Raw genomic sequence first — 22,202 nt, 5'->3', positions numbered from 1 at the left:
GAATGAGGACACGTGGGGAATTGGAAGAGGTTCTAGGAGGAAAACGGTTGTCTTGGTTAAACTATAGCCAAGTGGAACAATGGACTAAAAATTGGATAAGAGAAAATGAGAGTGTAGAGAGCTAACGAGGTTTGAGGAATTAATTGGAAAAAAAATGAAACTGTAAAGGAAGAAAATAAAGGGATAAAAGGCTTAATGAGTGGAATCTATAAAATATTGGAGGAAGATGAGAGGGAAAATTTAGGAAAGATGGTATGGGAAACTGATTTGAAGATACAAATAGGGCAACAGAGTTGGGACAGAATTTGGCAACAAAGAGTGTTGAGAAATATGTCAGTAAGAATAAAAGAGAATTATCCAAAATGGTATGGAGGTGGTACTTAACTCTGGTTAGATTAAGCAATATGAATCAGCACTATTCAGATAACTGTTGGAGAGGTTGTGGGGAAAAAGGAACGTATTTACATATGTGGTGGGATTGTAAATTTGTGCAAAAATTGTGGAAGATGGTGTTTAAGGAGATGGAAGAAATTGTAGGAATAAAGGTAGAAGAAGCACCAAAGGTAGCATTACTCTCACTATTGGAAGATATAAAGTGTAAAAAAGAGACTAAAGAGTTGATAATAAATTTATTGACCGCAGCAAGGTTAATGATTTCTAGGAACTGGAAGACACGAGGTGATTATTGCTTGGAAGAATGGTATAAGGAAGTATGGGATATTGCCATAAATGATAAATTGACTTGTAATATTAAAGTAAGGAGGGGCATAATGAAAGTAAATGAATTCAATGGAATCTGGAAACAGTTCCTAATATATGTGTTTTCTGGAGGAAGGGGGATACCACCACCAGAAGAAGCTTTAAGATTTTGGAAGCAGGAATGATCCCGAGGGGTGGGGGAGCATTCGTTGATTGCTTGTATTGGGTATATTGTTATATATTATGATTCATGTATGTTATGTATGTTAACTTTTTTTAATAATAAAAAATATGAAAAAAAAATCACAGAAGACAACAGTGGCATAAGAATTCCATATTGTTCCCATGAAAAGAAGGTGTCCATAAAATCACAAGTCAACCCTCATATGAAGGAGAACCAGTTTTAAAGCATATACCACCAATGGAATAAAATGGAAGGAAGATGTAGCAATTGACATGTTTCAATCCAATTGCTTCTTCTGGCTTTTTTTTTTTTTTTTTTTTAATTTGATTTATATGCCGCCCTTCTCCGGAGACTCAGGGCGGCTTACAATGTGTTAAGCAATAGCCTTCATTCTTTTGTATAATTTATACAAAGTCAGCTTATTGCCCCCACAAACTGGGTCCTCATTTCACCTACCTTAGAAAGGATGGAAGGCTGAGTCAACCTTGAGCCTTAAAGAGATTCGAACCAGCAGAAATTGCAGGCAGCTGTGTTAATAACAGGGTGCACTAAACCCTTGTACTATCAAGGCTCTTTTGAACCATGAAGGTCACCTGCAGGGCAGAACAGCCTTTACATCTGAAGTTTTACACTGCTTTTATCACTGCCCTAAACTCCTCCAATATATTTGCTATTCATATGGTTTCTTCCTCTTGCGTGCCTCATTCTCGACACAATCTGAACAGACATGCTTGATGCGCTGAATTCCTGGAACTGTTAGAAAAAGATAAACTTTGAACCCCCTCTGTGTCTCTTCTCCTCTTGCTTTCTCCTTATATGAGGAGCCACAATCTATAGTCTCAGGGCTCCAATCCCCAAGAGATGCTGGCTGGAGAATTCTGAGGCTGAAAATCTTGGGGGGACCCAGGGAGAAAAAGGCTGGGATTCCTGGCACGTAGCATTTCTATCATCTACCATCATAAAAATGCAAAGAACACTCCCAAAATTTTTTTTATATAATTGCCCAATTTCTACAAAAATAAATATCCAGAAACTTCTTACGCTGAAGGCAAGATAGCCATTATCAAAGTAATATGTTCCAACTTTTTCTTTCCTCTTCCCCATCTAATACCATTACATATTTGCCTACAAAACATCAGGAAAATTCTATTTAATTTAATCAAATTAAATAGTCAATTTCTCAGCTGGACTCACAATGGGACACTAGAAATGAAACTCAAGCCTTCTCTACACTTATCACTTTGGGCGTCATGTGGATTTTCCTGTGTGCGATAAGGGTGGAAAGTTTCCTGAAGCACCGTCCACACTCGGGGCACTAAAATGGTTTCTCCCTTTTGTGTATAAGGACATGATTTATAAGGTTAACCCTAGTACTAAGATCTTTCCCACAGTATGGACACTTGTATAGTTTCTCTCCTGTGTGAGTTCTCTGGTGTTGAGCCAGGTTCGACTTATGACTGAAACTTTTCCCACAATCAGGACATTCAAAGTGTTTCTCTCCTGTGTGAGTCCTCTGATGTCGAACCAGGGTGGAATTCTGATTGAAACTTTTCCCACAGTCAGGACATTCAAAGGGTTTCTCTCCTGTATGAGTCCTCTGGTGTTGTAACAGGCTGGACTTCTGACTGAAACATTTCCCACAATCAGGACATTCCAAGGGTTTTTCTCCTGTGTGAGTTCTCTGGTGTTGAATCAGGGTGGAATTCTGACTGAAACTTTTCCCACAATCAGGACATTCAAAGGGTTTCTCTCCTGTGTGAGTCCTCTGGTGTTGAATCAGGGTGGAATTCTGACTGAAACATTTCCCACAGTCAGGACATTCAAAGGGTTTCTCTCCTGTATGAGTCCTCTGGTGTTGAAACAGGCTGGACTTCTGACTGAAACATTTCCCACAATCAGGACATTCCAAGGATTTCTCTCCTGTGTGAGTCCTCTGGTGTTGAAACAGGCTGGAATTATGACTAAAACTTTTCCCACAGTCAGGACATTCAAAGGGTTTCTCTCCTGTGTGAGTCCTCTGGTGTTGAATCAGGATGGAATTCTGACTGAAACTTTTCCCACAGTCAGGACATTCAAAGGGTTTCTCTCCTGTGTGAATCCTTTGGTGTTGAACCAGGCTGGAATTCTGACTGAAACTTTTCCCACAGTCAGGACATTTAAAGGGTTTCGCTCCTGTGTGAATCTTCTGGTGTTGAACCAAGCTGGAATTCTGACTAAAGCTTTTCCCACAGTCAGGACATTTAAAAGGTTTCGCTCCTGTGTGAGTCCTCTGGTGTTGAACCAGCCTGGAATTCTGAATGAAACATTTCTCACAATCAGGACATTCAAAGGGTTTCTCTCCTGTGTGAGTCCTCTGGTGGCCAATGAGGCTGGAATTCTGACTGAACCTTTTCCCACAGTCAGGACATTCAAAGGGTTTCTCTCCTGTGTGAGTCCTCTGGTGGCCAATGAGGTTGGAATTCTGACTGAAACTTTTCCCACAGTCAGGACATTTAAAGGGTTTCTCTCCTGTATGAGTCCTCTGGTGTAGAACGAGGTGGGAACTCTGACTGAAACTTTTTCCACAATCAGAACATTCAAAGGGTTTCTCTCCTGTGTGAGTCCTCTGGTGTTTCACGAGGTTGGAATTGTTACTGAAACTTTTACCACAATCAGGACATTCAAAGGGTTTCTCTCCTGTGTGAGTCCTCTGGTGTCTCACCAGGTTGGAATTGGTACTGAAACTTTTCCCACAGATAGGACATACAAAGGGTTTCTCTTCGGTGTGAGTCCACATTGCCATTTTCGCTAAAGCATTTACCGCATTACGAGCACTTGTAGGGCTTCTCTCCTATATGGATCCTTTCACTGACCACAATGGTGCCACATTCAGAGTATTTGTACGACTTTTCTCCAGTCTGGATCCTCTCAGGCATAATCAGCTGTGCTTTGCAAGTTGTATCTTTCCTACAACAGGCACGTCTATGGAGCTCTTCGACAACCAATATTCTTGAGGAGGTCAAAAATATGGATGATCCCTTCTTTACACAAGCTTTGATTCAAGCCGTTTTCTTCTTCCCAGAGCCTGTAACACTTTTCATGTAATACATGCTTGAATTTCACACTCTACTTTTCCCAGCTAGAAATCTCTTCTTGATTTTATCTCGTTTCTCTCCCAGTTGCTGAGGAAGGTGAAGGCGAAGAATTGTAGGCTCTGTGAAGGAAATGGAAAATATTTTGATTTCTGGACTGATTTGTTTTGCTATTAATGTTGCTTGTTATCCTCAGTTATCCAAAGCACTCTTAGTGCCATCCTCTTTGTCTATAAGATTCAAATAAAAGTGCATCTTTAATTGTGCATAAAATGGTTGAGGAAGATGAAAAAAAAAAGTTTACATTACAATGAAAAAGCAAACATGCCACAATGCTCTAATAAGCTCTTACATTAATTATGATTCATTTGACACATGGAAGACTACCCAGATCAGTGGTTTCCCGCCGATGGTCCGTGGACCAGTGGTAGTCCATGAGAAAATGTTGGTCTGCAGAAAAAATATTTGCAATTTTTTATATTGTACTAAATACTATTTATCATTTTAAAAAAATTCATATTAGTGGTCCACTGGATTTAAAATTATGAATTTATTAGTCCCTGAGATCCGAAAAGTTGGTGACCCCTGACCTAAATCCAAGTTCAAATATCCTTTCAATTATGAAATTCACTTGTTGACTGGGTCAATCACAAAATCTTAACAGTGCCAACTACACTCACTTTGATTTCTATGGTTTTACTTACGGTAACAGGGTATCATAAATATCATTGCAATAGATCAGAAGAACATAATAGAATTGGAAGGGACATTGGATGTCTCCTAATCAAATTGCTGCTCAAGCAGGAAACCCTATACCATTTCAGACAAGTGGCTCTCTTGTCTCTTTCGAAAAGCCTCCAGTGATGGACCACTACAACTTCTGAAGGCAAGCTATTCTGCTGGTTACTTGTTCTCACCATTAGGTTCCATAGTATAAAGAAGTATTCAGAAATGAAGGAGCAGCCAAGCATTTCTAATAAAATGCCCTTGATCAATTGATCATCAACAAATATGACTACATCTATAAAAGCCGAAGTTGTGAGAGTTTGCTGGTCTCCAGCATTGAGTTGTGTAAAGAGCCTCTTGATGCGGGTAAAGAAGGAGAGTGCAAAAGTTGGCTTGAAACTCAACGTTAAGAAAACTAAGATCATGGCACTGGCCCTCTCAATTCTTGGCAAAGAGAAGGGGAAGAAATGGATGTAGTGACAGATTTTATTTTCCTGGGCTCCAAGATCACTGCAGATGGGGATTACAGCCAAGAAATTAAAAGACGCTTGCAAAAGAAGAACGGGACGATAGAGAACAAGGTGGCTGGATGGAGTCACTGAAACAGTAGGCGTGAGCTTAAATGGATTCCAGAGGATGGTAGAGGACAGGAAGGCCTGGAGGAACGTTGTCCATGGGGTTGCGATGAGTCAGACATGACTTCACATTGGTGGGCAGCAACAATTCCTTTTCTAATATCATCAGCAAATGTGGCTACATCTACAAAAGCCGAAGTTATAGGAGTTTGCTGGCCTCCGGCATTGAGTTGTGTGTTAACACAGTGCCAAAGAATAAAGAATCAGCAATGATATTAGAAAATAAATTGTTGCTGCCCACCAATTTGGGAAGGTTTAAAAGGCCATTTCCAAACAATTAAAACCCCATCATTCTACAGTGGGGAAGATTATTCACAAGTGTAAAACAATCAGGAGAGTTATTAAACTTCTGAGGAGTGGACGTTCAAGGAAATTCAGCCAAAGGTCAGATGGTGCAATGGCAAAAATTACAAAAAATCAAAGAGTTATATCTCAGACTCTACAGCAGGGCTGTCAAACTAGTGGCCTGTGGGCCAGATTGATCACGCGCTGGACACATCACTGCAAGAGACTGTTAAAGTCACACAGAAAAGAATTACTTCTAGTTGTTGCTGCTAAAGGTGGTTCTACAAATTATTGAATCATACGTGTTTTCACACATGATTTCTCTGTTTTGGCTTCCTTTTTATAAAATAAATGATGACCTGATGTAACATGTCATGTGTTGTTGTTCATCTACGGTTGTATTTACCTATCGTATTTTTCAGAGTATAAGACGCACCGAAGTATAAAACACATCTTAGCTTTTGGGGAGAAAAATAAGGGGGTGGGGGGGAAATCTGCCTACCAGGTATTCATCTGGCTAGTGTCCTTAGTCTGGTCAGCTTCAGCACATTAGTTTGCTGGTTTTGAGCACGCGCGCTTGTGCTTTTTATCCCCCGTTTGGGGATAAAAAACAGCTTTTAAAGCACAACTGATTTTGGCAAGAGAAGATTGCTTCACTTGCTAGTGCCTCGCATTCTGCAAATGCAAAACAATCGTCAGAGACTTTTCAAAGCATTTTTTTTACCACCTCTTTGGCCAAGAGGTTGCAGAAAAAAATGCTTTGAAAAGCCTCTAATGATCCCAGCTGAGCTGCGTGATCATCAGAAGCTTTTTTTTTTACTTTTAAAAGCATTTTTTTCAGTGGAAGAAGTTGTAGAAAAAATGCTTTTAAGAGTAAAAAAAAAAAAGCCTCTGATGATCGTGCGGCTCAGCTGGGCATGGGGGGGCACAGGGATTTTTGCTACCGGTTCTCCGAACCACCCGCCGCCATCGCTAAAGGATCGGGCAATCCAGTCCGAACCGGGAGCATTTCACCCCTCCTCAACAGGCTTCTGAGGCCATGGAAACTTTCACAGGAAACCACCAGCCTGTTTGTTAGGCATGTGACAAAAACCACAGAAGGCATGCTTGACTATTTTTATAATTTCTATATCTCTATACCTTATCTGTCAACTGCCTCTTATGTAATGAAGTGAAAGCAAAGAAATTTATAAATATCTATGTTACCTATGCTCAGGGTTTCTTCCTTCTTAGGAGGGACCCGTCTTAATTCAGATGAATAAATGCATTGTCTTATCAACACACACACTTGGACTCTGTCTTTTAATGAGCCACACCTGTCAATCTGCATGACACTAACTTTAAAGATGTGGGAGCTTTAACTGATGAAATGATGCCTAAAACAGTGGTGGGTTTCAAAAAATTTTACTACCGGTTCTGTGGGTGTGGCTTGGTGGGCGTGGCAGGGGAAGGATATGTAAAATCTCCATTCCCACCCCTCTCCAGGGAAAGTATACTGCAAAATCCCCATTTCCTCCCGATCAGCTGGGACATGGGAGGCAGAGAATAGATGGGGGTGGGGCCAATCAGAATTTTTATTACCGGTTCTCAGAACTATTCAAAATTTCCAGTACTGGTTCTCCAGAACTGGTCAGAACTTGCTGAAACCCACCTCTGGCCTAAAACCTCTGCAAGATTTGAAGCACCAGTTATGGCCATGGAAACCATGAGCTCTAGGTAAGGGCAGAAAATACCTTCCACAACCCCTTTGGTGACATCCCAATTGAAGTAGTCCTCACTTACTGACTGCAATTGGGACTGGCAACTGTGTCATTAAGCAGCCCAATCATGAAGCATGATGTCACATGATAGTGCCAACTTACATCTGTGTTAATGTGTATGTATTTTTTATGTCTCTAAGCTGCCCACAGTTATGTCATAATAAGGTTGGTGGACAATAAATATTATAAATAAATACACCTGAACAGTCAAAACATTCAATAGCTTTTTAAAAAAGTGCGGGGTTAAGCACAGTTGAGCCTGGTGAATACACAGATGGGGGCACCAGTTGGAAACACTGTGTTTGTTAGCTAGAAATGGAAGTAGAACAAAACAAGAACAAGCCAGAAACGACTAGAGACACATAAATCCGAACTTGTTGCCCAGAAAACATCAGGTCCATAAGAGAAGAATTGAGTTGGGGGGACCTTGGAGGTCTTCTAGTCCATCCCCTGTTCAGGCAGGAGACCCTATTCCGTCCAGAACAAATGGCTGCCCAATCTCCCCTCAAAACCCTCCAGGGACGGAGCAGCCACAACCTCTGGAGGGAAGCCATTCCCAAAGAACCAACCTCCACTTGAAAGAGGCTTTTTCAAGCTTCCCACCAGCAGAAATTGCAGCCCCCAGTTTCCCAGCCTGCAGCACCAGTGGGCTTCCATTTGGGGAGGGAAGGAACCTGCAGCAGCAGCAGCTGAGAGGCTTCAGCCCAGTTGCTTCTCCGCTTCCAGGCCGTGGAGGGAACCGAACAGCCCGACTTGCTCCCAGACTCTCCTCCCACCTGCAGCCCTCCACTCACCTGCCAGCTGCTGCTTCGACCCTGGGAAGAGCAGAAAAGCCGCTCTGCACACCAACTTCCTCCCATCAGTCATCCGGAAGAGGAAGTTCCTCTGCGCCTCTCCTCTCCTCCCAGCCTTTCTAGCAATGCAGTGTTGATGGCTTTCTAGGCACAGATGTTGCCTGACCGCCATCTGGCGACAGGAGGTGGAAAAACACGCTTTTCCAATCTCCATCAAGGCGTTGGGAAGGTTTCCTGTGATTACATTGCAGCAGGTCGTTTTCGATTCTTAGCAACCGACCTTTGCAACTGAGCCAAGTGAAAAAGTGAAACGTGATGCTACTTCGGTTTTGGTGCCTTTGGGTCAGTCTTGATGCCTGGCCTTGCAGTTTTTATTCTGGTCAACTGAGCAGAGATAATTTCTATATAAGAATGCGTGATGACAATTTCTCTACAGAGAAAAAGGTGGAAGGTGCAATTATATTTTTCTTTTTTCGATTCCTTTCCTGCTTCTCTGTATCCATTCTTTGTTTTTGTTTGATTTATATATTTTATTAGATTAAATTTTCTAATTAAAAAAAGGAATGGGTATCAAACAAAGAGTCAGTCTTGATGCCTGGCCTTGCAGTTTCCTTGGCAAGGATTTTGTATATTTTATTAGATTAATATTTTGAATGTAAAAAAGGAATGGGTATCAAACAAAGAGTGATCATTGTTGCATGAACATCTGTATTATCAATCTTTTTTCCAGCCCTTGGAAATGCCTTTTGGAAACATTTCTCTTACCATATACACAGTCGTCTCCTCTTGTTAAGCCCCCTTTTCCAGCCCTGCTGGGTATGTGACTTTCTCACTTTGACCTAATGGAGACTTCTGTGTATGCAAAGTTACAGACGCACAAGGCATTTAGCATGGGTGTGCTTGGAACCATCTCTGGGCAGCAGGAATGAAGCTGGCTCCCTTTGAGCCTCTGACCCACTGATTCTCCTGGGTCTTAAATCCTTCACAGACACAGCAATCAGTCATAAAGTTTGGGGGATGTAGAGAGGTTTTGATCTCCATTGAGTCACACCTAAGAAAGTGCAGAAATCTATACGTCAGCTTTCTGGAAAGTATTGCCCTCCAAGTCTTTTGCCCAAACTGTTTGGGAATAATAAAGCTAACTCCTGTGGAAATTGGGAAGGCTGCTCAGAGCAACTCTTCCCTCTAGTGAGATTTAGGCTCTGCAAGGATTTTAATTTAATTTAATTTAATTTAATTTAGTTTAATTTCCAATTTATATACCGCCCTTCTCCCTGAGGACTCAGGGCGGTGTACAGCAAAGATAAAAAAAAACAAAGAATACAAATATTAAAAAACATTTTAAAATATATATAAATTTTGGCCCGAAAGTTAAAAAATCACAGACTGATTAAAAGAATTTAAAAATTTCTTCTTAAGCCAACCCGGCTTGCTGGAAAAGATGGGTTTTCAGGGAACGACAGAAGGCATTGAGGTCATGGATTCTCCTTATCTCCGGGGGCAACTGATTCCAGAGGGTGGGAGCCCCAACCGAGAAGGCCCTCCCCCTGGGGGTCACCAGCCTACATTGTTTGGCTGATGGCACCCTGAGGAGGCCCTCTCTGTGGGAGCACACCGGTTGATGGGAGGTCGTCGGTAGCAGCATGTTGCTCCCATCACTACCCGCGCTGCTGCATTCTGGACCAGCTGGAGCCTCCGGGTGCTCTTCAAGGGGAGCCCCATGTAGAGAGCATTGCAGTAGTCAAGGTGAGAGGTGACGAGGGCGTGAGTGACTGTGCACAAGGAATCCCGATCGAGAAAGGGCCGCAACTGGCGAATCAGGCGAACCTGATAAAAGGTCCCCCTGGTGACAGCCGTCAGATGTTCCTCCAAAGACAGCTGCCTATCCAGGAGGACTCCCAGATTCCGAGCCCTTTCAGTGGGGGCCAAAGACTTGCCCCCAATAGTCAGTGATGGAGTCAACTGACTATATCGGGATGCCGGGAGCCACAGCCATTCAGTCTTGGAAGGGTTGAGCTTGAGCCTGTTCCTCCCCATCCAGATCTGCACAGCCTCCAGGCACTGGGACATCACTTCAAGGGCATCGTTGGGGTGGCCTGGGGTGGAGATGTACAGCTGGGTGTCATCAGCGTACTGATGGTATCTTACCCCAAAGCCACGGATGATCTCACTCAGCGGCTTCACATAAATGTTGAACAGAAGGGGCGAGAGGACCGATCCCTGCGGCACTCCACAGATGAGAGGCCTCAAGGTCGACCTCTGCCCCCCTGCCAACACAGACTGTGACCGGTCAGAGAGAAAGGAGGAGAACCACCGCAGCACAGTGCCTCCCACCCCCAACTCTTCCAGCCGGTGCAGCATGATACCATGGTCGATGGTATCAAAAGCCGCTGAGAGATCTAATAGGACCAGAACAGAGGAACAACCCTTGTCCCGAGCCCTCCAGAGATCATCCACCAACGCGACCAATGCCGTTTCCGTGCTGTGCCCTGACCTGAAACCCGACTGGAATGGATCTAGATAGGAAGTTTCCTCCAGGAATTGCGGAAACTGTTGCGCGACCACACTCTCAACAACCTTCGCAATGAAGCCAAGATTGGAGACAGGACGATAGTTAGCCAATATTGCCGGATCCAGGGATGGCTTCTTGAGGAGAGGCCTCACCACCGCCTCTTTCAGGGCAGCGGGGAGGTGACCCTCACTCAACGAAGCATTAATGACGCCCTGGAGCCAGCCTCGTGTAACCTCCCGGGAAGCCAGTACCAACCAGGAGGGACACGGGTCCAGTAAAAATTTGGCCGCACTAAGTCTCCGCAAAATCCTGTCCACATCATCGGGAGTCACAGCATCAAACTCCTCCCAGATAACATTCTCAAGACTGTTCCTCGTCACCCTGCCCTGATCTACCCAGTCAGAGTCCAAATCCACCCGGATCTGAGAGATTTTGTCTCTCAGGTATTGTCCGAAATCCTCCGCCCTTCCTTCAATGCAGACAGAAAGAATCTCTCCTATCTAGATGTGGTTTGGAAGGTGGGTGTTATGGTTCCAGGTTTCATTATTCCATTCATAGGATGAAGCTGGAAATAATTTAGCAGCTGTGCATACAAACAAGAACTTCATAAATATTTATGGCACAACACGTCCCTAATCTTGGGAAGCTAAGTAGGTCAGGCTTCACTCTCCAAAGTTGCAAAAGTAGGTTTTGGGGAGTTATCCTGCACTCCCATTTCTCTGCAGTTTCCTTGGCAAGATTTTTTGTAAGCAGATTTCCCTTCAAAGACCTGACAGGACGGGACAGGCCAAGTCTCTGAGATGGCTTTGTGCCTAAAGCAGGACCGGAAATGAGCGTCTCTCAGGCTGTAGCCTGTTGACCACCAAACTGGGCTTTCTTCCTCCCCAAAAAATCTATCCATACAGCTGTTCCTGCTACTCCAGCCCCAAATTCAAGGCTGCAGTTTTCAAGATCCAGTATCTTCCAAATATAACACCTACTTTCCACCTTTCAATCTGAGCTTCAAAGTTTGATTCTGAGGAAATGGACTGTTCGTCTGAGTAGGGACTTATGGCTTTTGACCTCGCTCTATAGACCATCCCCTCTGACTCTTAGATTGGCTTCATTTAATTTTGCTTGATTATCTACTGTACAATTTTTTTCTCACATCTCCCCACCAAGGGGGGAGAACCACAAAAGTATCAGTCCCTTGGTGCTGCTCTCAGGCCCCAGCTGTCAAAGTCTTAACAAGGAGGCCCCTAAAAACAAAGGAGATCACAGCAAGAGTTGTGAATAAACCTGGAGATCCTGTGCTGAAAACTACAATCCCTTTTCTCCTCAACTCAGTATTTCTACAGCTCTTCTTCATGAAGGTCACCTGCAGGGCAGAACAGCCTTTACATCTGAAATATTACACTGGTTTTGTGGTTTCTTCCACTTGCGTGCCTCATTCTTGACACAATCTGAACAGACATGCTTCGTGCGCTGAATTCCTGGAACAGTTAGGAAAAGATGAACTTTGAATCCCTCCACTCTACGCTCACTTTCTCCTCATAAGAGCCATGGTGGCGCAGTTTGACAGCACAATTCCCACCGGCTCAAGGTTGACTTGACTTTCTATCCTTCCGAGGTCGATAAAATGAGGACCCAGATTGTTGGGGGCAATATGCTGACTATGTAAACCACTTAGAGAGGGCTATAAAGCACTGTGAAGTGGTAAATAAGTCAAGGTGCTATTGCTATTATATGAGGAGCCACAATCTCTTAACTATAGTCTGAGTGCTCCTATCCCAAAGAGATGCTGGCTGGGGGAATTCTGGGTCTGAAAATCTCGGGGGCACCCAGGGAAAAAAAGGCTGGGACTATGCCTGTGGCATTTCTATCATCTACCATGATAAAAATGCAAAGAACACTCCCAAAAAGATTTTTACATAATTGCATAATTTCTGCAAAAATAAATATTCAGCAACTTCTGCTGCTGATGGCCAGATAGCCTTTATCAAACTAGTATGTTCCAATTTTTCCTTTCTTCCTTTCTGACTAATATCATGACATATTTGCCTACAAAAAATCAGGCAAATTCTTTGTAGTCAAATTAAATAGTCAATTTCTCAGCTGGACTTACAATGTGACATTAGAAATGAAATTCAAACTCTGTCTACACTCATCACTTTGGGCCTCATGTGGATTTTCTTGTGTACGATAAGGTTGGAAGGTTTCCTGAAGCATCATGCACACTCGGGGCACTTAAATGGTTTTTCCCCTGTGTGTATGATTTAGAAGGCTATCCTTAGTACTGAAATCTTTCCCACAGTCTGGACACTCATATGGTTTCTCTCCTGTGTGAGTTCTCCGGTGTCTAACCAAGTTAGAATTTTCACTGAAACATTTCCCACAATCAGGACACTCATATGGTTTCTCTCCTGTGTGAGTTCTCTGGTGTTTAAGCACGCTGGAATTATCACTGAAACATTTCCCACAATCAGGACATTTAAAGGGTTTCTCTCCTGTGTGAATCCTTTGGTGTTGAACCAGGCTGGAATTCTGACTGAAACTTTTCCCACAGTCAGGACATTCAAAGGGTTTCTCTCCTGTGTGAATCCTCTGGTGGCCAATGAGGTTGAAATATTGACTGAAACTTTTCCCACAGTCAGGACATTCAAAGGGTTTCTCTCCCGTGTGAGTCCTCTGGTGGCCAATGAGGTTGGAATTCCGACTGAAACTTTTCCCACAGTCAGGACATTCAAAGGGTTTCACTCCTGTGTGAATCCTCTGGTGTTTAACCAGGCTGGAATTCCGACTGAAACTTTTCCCACAATCAGGACATTCAAAGGGTTTCTCTTCTGTATGAGTCCTCTGGTGTTTAACCAGGCTGGAAATCTGACGGAAACTTTTCCCACAATCAGGACATTCAAAGGGTTTCACTCCTGTGTGAATCCTTTGGTGTTGAACCAGGCTGGAATTCTGACTGAAACATTTCCCACAGTCAGGACATTCAAAGGGTTTCTCTCCTGTGTGAGTCCTCTGGTGGCCAATGAGGTTGGAATTCCGTCTGAAACTTTTCCCACAGTCAGGACATTCAAAAGGTTTCACTCCTGTGTGAATCCTCTGGTGTTGAACCAGGCTGGAATTCTGACTGAAACTTTTCCCACAATCAGGACATTCAAAGGGTTTCTCTCCTGTGTGAATCCTCTGGTGTTTAACCAGGCTGGAATTTTGACTGAAACTTTTCTCACAGTCAGGACATTCAAAGGGTTTCTCTCCTGTGTGGGTCCTCTGGTGGCCAATCAGGTTGGAATTTTGACTGAAACTTTTCCCACAGTCAGGACATTCAAAGGGTTTCTCTCCTGTGTGAGTCCTCTGGTGTTGAACCAAGCTGGAATTCTGAACAAAACATTTTCCACAATCAGAACATGCAAATGGTTTCTCTCCTGTGTGAGTCCTCTGGTGTTGAACCAGGCTGGAATTCTGACTGAAACTTTTCCGACAATCAGGACATTCAAAGGGTTTCTCTCCTGTGTGAATCCTCTGGTGTTTAATCAGGCTGGAATTTTCACTGAAACTTTTCCCACAGTCAGGACATTCAAAGGGTTTCTCCTTGGTGTGAGTCCATGTTACCATGCTTGCTAAAGCATTTACCGCATTGGGAACATTTGTACGGCTTCTCTCTTGTGTGGGTCCTTCCATGAAAGAAAATCAAGTTGTGACCAAAACTTTTGCCACATACAGAGTATTTGTACGTTTTTTCACCAGTATGGGTCCCCTCTGGCATAATCAGCTGTGATTTGCAAGTTGTATCTTTCCCAGAACAGAAACGTCTATGGAGCTTTTCCACAACTAATATTCTTGAGGTGGTCAAAAATATGGATAATATCTTTAGTGCTGCTTTGAATTACTGGTTGTTGTTATCCTCAGTTGTCCAGAGTGCTCATTGCCATTTTCTTTGTCTATAAGATTCAAATAAAAGTGTATCTTTAATTGTGCATAAAATGGTTGCAGAAGATGAGAAAAGAAGAAAAAAGTTTACATTATAATGAAAAAGCAAACATGCCACAATGCTCCAATAAGCTCTTACATTGATCATGATTCAATTGACACATGGAAGACCACCCAGATCCAAGTTTGAATATCCATTCAATGATTCTAATTCGATTGTTGACTTCAGTCAATCACAAATTCTTAGCAATGCAAAGGTTGTTTTCAAATACTATCAATTGAAAAAGAAACTACACCTGCTTTGATTTCTTGTGGTTTTACTTATCAGGGTATCATAAATATCATTGCAACAGAACAGAAGAGAATAACAGAATTGGAAGGGACCTTGGAGGTCACCCTATATCATTTCAGACAAATGGCTCTCTCATCTCTTCTGAAAAGCCTCCAGTGATGAGCACCACAACTTCTGAAGGCCAGTTGTTCTGCTGGTTAATTGTTCTCACCATTAGGAAATTTCTCACTGCTTCCATAGTATAAAGAGGGGAAGTAACAGCCACGTACTGCTAATAAAATGCCCTTGATCAATTGATAATCAGCAAGTATGATTACATCTATCTCTGACACTGAGTTGTGTGTTAACACAATGCCAAAGAATAAAGAATCAGCAATGATCTTAGAGAAGAAATTGTTGCTGCCCATCAAATTGGGAAGGTTTAAAAGGTCATTTCCAAACAATTAAAAACCCATCATTCTACAGTGTGGAAGAGAAGTGTAAAGCATTCAGGAGAGTTGCTAATCTTCCCAGGAGTGGACGTTCAAGGAAATTCAGCCCAAGGTCAGATGGTGGAATGGCCAGAGAAATTGCAAAGAGTTATATCTCAGACTCTACAGCTGGGCTGTCAAACTAGTGGCCTGTGCGCCAGATGGGTCACACACTGGCCACGGCCACGTTTAAAGAAGGGGAAAAAGTTGTGATCACATGATCATGCTGTGATGACGCATGTTTGACGCCCCTGCTCTACAGGCTTCAGTTAGCATGTTAAATGTTAAGATTCATAACAATGGAATTAGAAAAATACTGAAGAAGTACGGTTCGTTTGGAAGGGTTGAATGGAGAAAGCCTCTTCTCTCTAAAAAGGTCATAGCACAGGGCTGTTGTTTGCAAAGTTGCATCTGAACAAATCACAGGACTTCGGGAACACTGTCCTTTGCACAGACCAGACCAAAGTGGAGATGGTTGGCCATAATGCAATTGGGCCACAGGCCATCTCACCAATAGCTAAAGCTTGGCTGACAAAGGATTATGCAACAGGATAATGGTCGCAAAACACATCAGCAAATCTACAACAAAATGGCTGAAAAAGAATCAAGGTGATTCTTGAAAAAGAATCAAGGTGATGCAGTCAAAGTCTAGACCTCAACCCAATTGGCAGGACCTCAAGAGAGTTGTGCATAAAAAAACACCCAGAAACCTCAATGAACTGAAGCAATGTTGTAAAAAAGACTGGGCCAAAATTCCTCAACAACACTGCAAGAGACTGATAAAGTCACACAGAAAACAATTACTTCTAGTTGTTGCTAGTTCTACAAATTATTGAATCATACATTTTTCATACATGACTTCACCGTTTTGGCTTCCTTTTTATAAAATAAATGATGACCTGATGTAATATTTCATGTGTTGTTGTTCATCTACGGTTGTATTTACCTACTATTAAGAACTTCTAAGGACCAATTGATTTTTACTATGTCTTGATACATAAAATCATAAAAGTCAAGGTGAGTATACTTTCTTTTTCACATGACTGTTTATCTGGAGGTCCTGGGGATAGATTATACATTTGCAGGTATGTACATTCAGAAATAAAAATATACACACCTACAATATGAAGATAATTCATGTCTTTGAAGTCTGAAAAAACATCTGAAACCTTCTGAGCTATTATTAATCAGGAATTGGATGAATTGGATGATTGCTCATATGTTGAGATGGCAAGGCTGAAGTTCAGGCCTCAAAAGGCTTTTGAAGTGACTTCCGGTTGGCTCCGCGCACGTCGCAGACACTCCTCCGTGAGCGCCCGATCCCCGGTATCGTAAAAGCCACCAGAACAGCCGAAAAACAGCTGTCTGGCAGTTGGAAACTTTCTCCCCGGGGAAAGGGGAGGGAGGAGAGCCGATAGGTGAAGGTAGAGCTCCCCAAGTGCCCTAGGAGAAATTCTGGGGCGCAAAGGGCGAGAGCTCCCTAGAAGCCTGTCAATCTGCCCCGGACCTGGGACAACTCTGCTAATTAGTGGAGCAAGGCGCCGCGACCAATTCTGCCAATAACAACTGAGGGGATTTCCATCATCCTAAATTGCTGCAGGCAGAACAAGCCAGGAGAAGTCAGACTGCAAGTATCTAAACTTAACTCCAATGTTCATTACCTCCTTCGGAAATAACAACTTAGTAAATTTGTAACAAGATGGCGATTGAGGCTTGAAAGGGCGTGGAAAGTGAAAGTTAAAGGAAAGTTTCATTTCGCTGATAGCCTCTTGCTTGGGAAATATTTTTGTACTGAAAGGAGGAGGATTTTAAGACATCAATTTAAGACTGGAAAAAATTTCAACTTTGTTGAACTCTTCTTTTTGGCTTCTGATTAAAATACAAAGATTAATTTAAACTGAAAAATGGCCTCAAAACCTGTAAAGACTGTTCCTATTAAAGGAACTGGGAGTGCCGGAAGCTCTCCAGCCCATACTTCTAGAATGTAAGCCTCTGTTCCCCCAACAGATCCACAGACTTTAACGTTTGAAATGATACAAGAAGCCCTAAAAGCTACACAGGATAAAATTGCTACTATGATTAATGAAAAAATTAATGAAACTAATGAAAAAACACAGTCTGTTTCAGATGAGATCTCAGTTCGGATTCAGGAAAACAGGGATGATATAATATTGGCATTTAAAGGTTTGGCAGGTCACATTGAAATCTTGGATGATAAAGTTGAAGAAATTAAGCAATCTACTGAAATTTTGGACAATAAATTAGGAGAGACTCAGAACAAAATTGAAAGGGCTGAAGCTGATGTAACAATGATTCAATAGAGAGATATGGAATTTGCTCTAAGAATAAGAGGGGTGAAGGAGAACAAACAAGAGAATTTGAAAGAGATGATGTCAGAGGCATTGGCACAGATGTTGGGGGTGCAGAAAGTGGAGTTAGGCTGGCAGATTGACAAGATATATCGCGTCAATTCGTGGGTGGCCAGACAGAAACATTTACCAAGAGACATTGTAATATACTTTACCACAAGGAGACTACGTAATGAAATTTTACAGGCTACCTTTAAAAATAAGCTTCAAGTGGAAGGCCAGGAGGTGATGACAATGAAAGAAATCCCCCCCCCCAAAAAAATGTTGAGAGCCAGAAGGGATTATGCCTTTCTGGTGGATGAACTGAGAAAATGCCAAATACAGTATAGATGGGAATCTATACTGCCAGCCGGCTTAGTTGTGAACTATTCGGGTGAGAGATATCGGCTTAATACAGTATGGAAAGCAAGAGATTTCTATGCCAACGTGTTAAAGGCTGGGCCACCAAAATCACCAGAAGTTAAAAGAAAAAAGGAAGTAATGGAAGGAGAGAGAGAAGAACTGATGACAATAGTTCACGGGGGAGCCTCGACCAGTCAAGAAGATTTGCTACAAATCCAGATAGCTGTTCAAGATTTGGATTTAATTGATATACCAGAAGAACCAAAGGATCAAAGACAGGCCAGAGCAGCAACAGCTAAACGCAAGGAAGAATTAAGACAGCAACAACTCCAGATGGCAACTCAAGGAACTACAAAAACAGAAGCAGTGGGAGGAGCCAGATCTAAAGGTCAAATGAGGCATGACCATCAGCAAATGCTCCAAATGCTTCAGAGGGCCAAACATGGGAACTAGATTTTTAACTTGGAATGTTAATGGTTTGAATTCTTCACAGAAGAGGAGGAAAATGTTTCACTATCTTAAACAATTTAAAAATGACGTAATTTGTTTACAAGAGACTCATATTAGGATAGAAGATCAAAAATATTTAATAAATACAAGATTAGGTACACATTATGTAGCAGCAGCACCAGAGAAGAAAAATGGTATAGTTATATATTTGAAAAGAGACTTAATTGCTAAATTAATTGAAGCAGACAATCAAGGAAGATTCTTAGCAATTGAACTTTTAATAAAGGGAGAAAAATTACTTTTAATTGGAGTATACGCCCCGAACCAACAACAGGAAAAATTTTATAATTGTCTACATTCTAAGTTGACACAATGGGGATACAAAACTTGTATCCTATTGGGTGATTGGAATGGTGTTTTGGATGTTAAAAAGGACAAGAAGGGACCTAAGCAAAATGTTTCAGCAAAAGCAAGATTGCCCAAATCGTTTTTGGAGATGATGGATGATTGGGAGTTGAGGGATATTTGGTGTGAAAGAAACCCAGAAGAAAAAGATTTTACTTTCTTTTCGGATAGACATCAACCCTTTTCAAGGATTGACTTTATACTAATTACTAACGACCTCTTTTCTAGGGTGAAGAATACGAAGATTTGTTCAAGAACATTGACAGATCATAGTCCAGTCTGGATGGAACTGGAGTATGGAAAGGGGCTTAGGAGGTCCTGGAAGTTAAACGATAATTTGTTTAGATATGAAGAAAATGTTAAACAGTGTAAAAAATTTATGAAAGAATTTTTTGTTATGAATATGCAAAAGGGTACATCGATGGAAATGGTGTGGGATGCAAGTAAAGCATATATGTGGTATTTTGATATATTTGAATAATAAGTACAGAAAAAAAACAGGGGGAAAAAAGAAAGGAACTAGAAGAAGAGATTAGAAAACAAAAACGAGCTTTGATAGCCAATCCAACAGATAAGAGAATTAAAGAGGCAATTAATTTACTGAAAGGTCAATTTAACATGTTAATAGCAGACCAAGTGGCAACTAATTTACAATATGCTAAACATAATACTTTTTGTAATGCCAATAAACCTGGCAGATGGTTAGCATATTTGTTAAGGAAAAAGCAGAAATCAAGGACTATAGAGAAAATAAAATACAACGGTAAAGAGGTTCATTTATTTTATTTATTTATTTTATTTAATTTTAATTTGATTTATATGCCGCCCTTCTCCGGAGACTCAGGGCGGCTTACAGTGCGTTAAGCAATAGCCTTCATACTTTTGTATATTTATACAAAGTCAGCTTATTGCCCCCACAAACTGGGTCCTCATTTTACCTACCTTAGAAAGGATGGAAGGCTGAGTCGACCTTGAGCCTTGGAGAGATTCGAACCAGCAGTAAATTGCAGGCAGCTGTGTTAATAACAGGGTGCTTTAAACCACTGTAGTACCAAGGCTCTTCATGAGCAAGAATTGATTAAAAAATCTTTTTTAGAGTTTTACTCAAGGCCGTATACTGGTGATAAAATTCAAGATACAGATATAGATAGATATTTGCAGAAAGAGAACATTTATATAACTTCAAAAGAGCAGAGGGATAGTTTAAATCAATTGATAACTTCCGAGGAAATTTTGTTTGCAATTAAGCAATTGAAGGTGGGTAAAGCTCCTGGGACGGATGGTTTGACAGCTGTTTATTATAAAAGTTTACAGGAGGAAATGGTGGAACCACTGAAGGAATTATTTAACAATACACAACAGGGAGGAGAGGTACCTCCAACTTGGAAGACGGCTTTTATTTCTTTGATCCCAAAAGAGGGTCAAGATCATACAGATCCAAAAAACTACAGGCCGATTTCATTTTTAAATACATATTATAAGATTTTTGCTAAAATATTAGCAAATAGATTAATGATAGTTATGCAGCAAATGATTCATCATGATCAAACTGGTTTTATAAATGGTAGACAAATGAAAAGTAATGTAAGGCAAATTGTTAACTTACTAGAGTATTTGGGGAGGAACAACCAGGTCCCCGCAGTGCTAGTATTTTGGATGCTGAGAAAGCCTTTGATAGATTGAATTGGCATTTTCTATTGAAATTAACAGAAAGGATGCAACTTGGAGATTATTTTATACAATCTATTAAGGCAATATATCAGAAACAAACAGCGCAAATAATAATTAATGGTGGTTTAACAGATATTTTTAATATAGAAAAAGGAACAAGGCAAGGTTGTCCCTTGTCTCCATTGTTGTTTATTTTGACGCTGGAAATTTTACTGAGTAAAATACGTGGGACAGATACAATAAAGGGAATTAAAATCAGACAGCATGAGTATAAGTTACGGGCATTTGCGGATGACCTGTTTGTTACCTTAGCCCAACCAGCACAATCGATTACAGCCTTGATGGATATAATTAACCCATATGGACAAGTATCTGGTTTTAAAATAAATACAGCTAAAACAAAGATAATAGCTAAAAATATGACTAGAAGCCAAAAAGAAGAGATAGAAAGGGTAACAGGATTTGAGATAGGAAAGAAGGTTAAATATTTAGGGGTTTATATTGTGACCACAAATATGAAACTATATCAGCACAATTATGAACCGTTGTGGCAAAAAATACAGAAAGAGATGGAAAAGTGCAAAAAATTACAATTGTCCTTGCTGGGAAGGATAGCGGCAGTAAAAATGAATGTCTTACTAAGGTTTTTATTTTTTTTTTCAAATGATACCTATACTTAAAAAGTTGAAAATTTGAAGGAATGGCAGAAGGGCATAAATAAATTTGTGTGGGCAGGGAAGAAACCGAGAGTAAATCAAAAGATAATGCAAGATACACGAGAAAGAGGAGATCTTAAAATGCCCATTTTAAGATTGTATTACGAAGCTGCTGCCCTCTCAGCAGTTAATGATTGGCTAAATTTAACGGAGGAAAGGATATTAAACATTGAAGGATATGGTCTGGTCTATGGCTGCTTATTTATTGTATGATAAGAAAGTAGATAAGACTTTTAAAAGTCATATATTAAAGAATGCTTTATTGCGTGTCTGGAAGAAGTATCAATACAAATTAAACAATAAGTTACCAATATGGACAGTACCCAGACACGCGATAGAGAATATAAATGTGGAGCAAAAACAAGATAAGATTACATAAAAGGAACTCCTTTATAAAGAAGGAGTTAGATTACAACTAAAATCTATGGAACAATTAAGAGAAGAAGGAATATTTATTTATTTATTTATTTATTTATTAAATTTTTATACCGCCCCCTCTCCCGAAGGACTCGGGGCGGTGAACAGCCAGAATTAAAAACACACAATACAAATATTAAAATACATTAAAACAAAATTAAATTATCTTAGGCTTCTCCAATTTAAAACCCCATTACCCATAAAATTCACCCAATTAAAAATTTTTAACCCAGCCCGGCTTGCTGAAATAAAAAAGTCTTCAGGGCCCGGCGGAAGGTCCGGAGGTCCGGGATTAGTCGTATCCCTGGGGGTAGCTCATTCCAGAGGGCGGGTGCCCCCACAGAGAAGGTTCTTCCCCGGGGGGTCGCCAGCCGACATTGCCTGACAGACGGCACCCTGAGGAGACCCTCTCTGTGGGAGCGTGTTGGCCGGTGGGAGGTTATTGGAGGCAGAAGGTGGTCTCGTAAATAATTGGGTCCTAAGCCATGG

General features: G+C 41.3%; 2 protein-coding genes across 2 annotated transcripts in view; both read right to left on the bottom strand.

Moving 5' to 3' along the window:
* Positions 1–1,060: 1,060 nt before the first annotated feature.
* Positions 1,061–22,202, bottom strand: part of LOC139312008 (zinc finger protein 84-like) — a 43,033-nt gene continuing 21,891 nt past the window's right edge. The window contains exon 2 of the mRNA XM_070936524.1: positions 1,061–4,076. Within this exon, the coding sequence (XP_070792625.1) occupies positions 2,199–3,665 (1,467 nt within the window). The 5' untranslated portion in view covers positions 3,666–4,076 and the 3' untranslated portion in view covers positions 1,061–2,198. The remainder of the gene's footprint in view (positions 4,077–22,202) is intronic.
* Positions 12,762–14,332, bottom strand: LOC139310057 (zinc finger protein 135-like). The gene is made up of 2 exons (XM_070934221.1): positions 12,952–14,332; positions 12,762–12,875 (listed from the first exon to the last, which is right to left on the bottom strand). Exons 1-2 carry the CDS (start codon positions 14,330–14,332, stop codon positions 12,793–12,795), a joined length of 1,464 nt encoding a protein of 487 aa, XP_070790322.1. The 3' UTR covers positions 12,762–12,792.

This window comes from Pituophis catenifer, unplaced genomic scaffold (assembly GCF_029215685.1).
Source record: "Pituophis catenifer annectens isolate HBS135680 unplaced genomic scaffold, rPitCat1.0.hap2 SCAF_2, whole genome shotgun sequence".
In the NCBI taxonomy this organism is placed as follows: domain Eukaryota; kingdom Metazoa; phylum Chordata; class Lepidosauria; order Squamata; family Colubridae; genus Pituophis; species Pituophis catenifer.
This window is presented reverse-complemented; position numbering and strand designations above follow the sequence as displayed.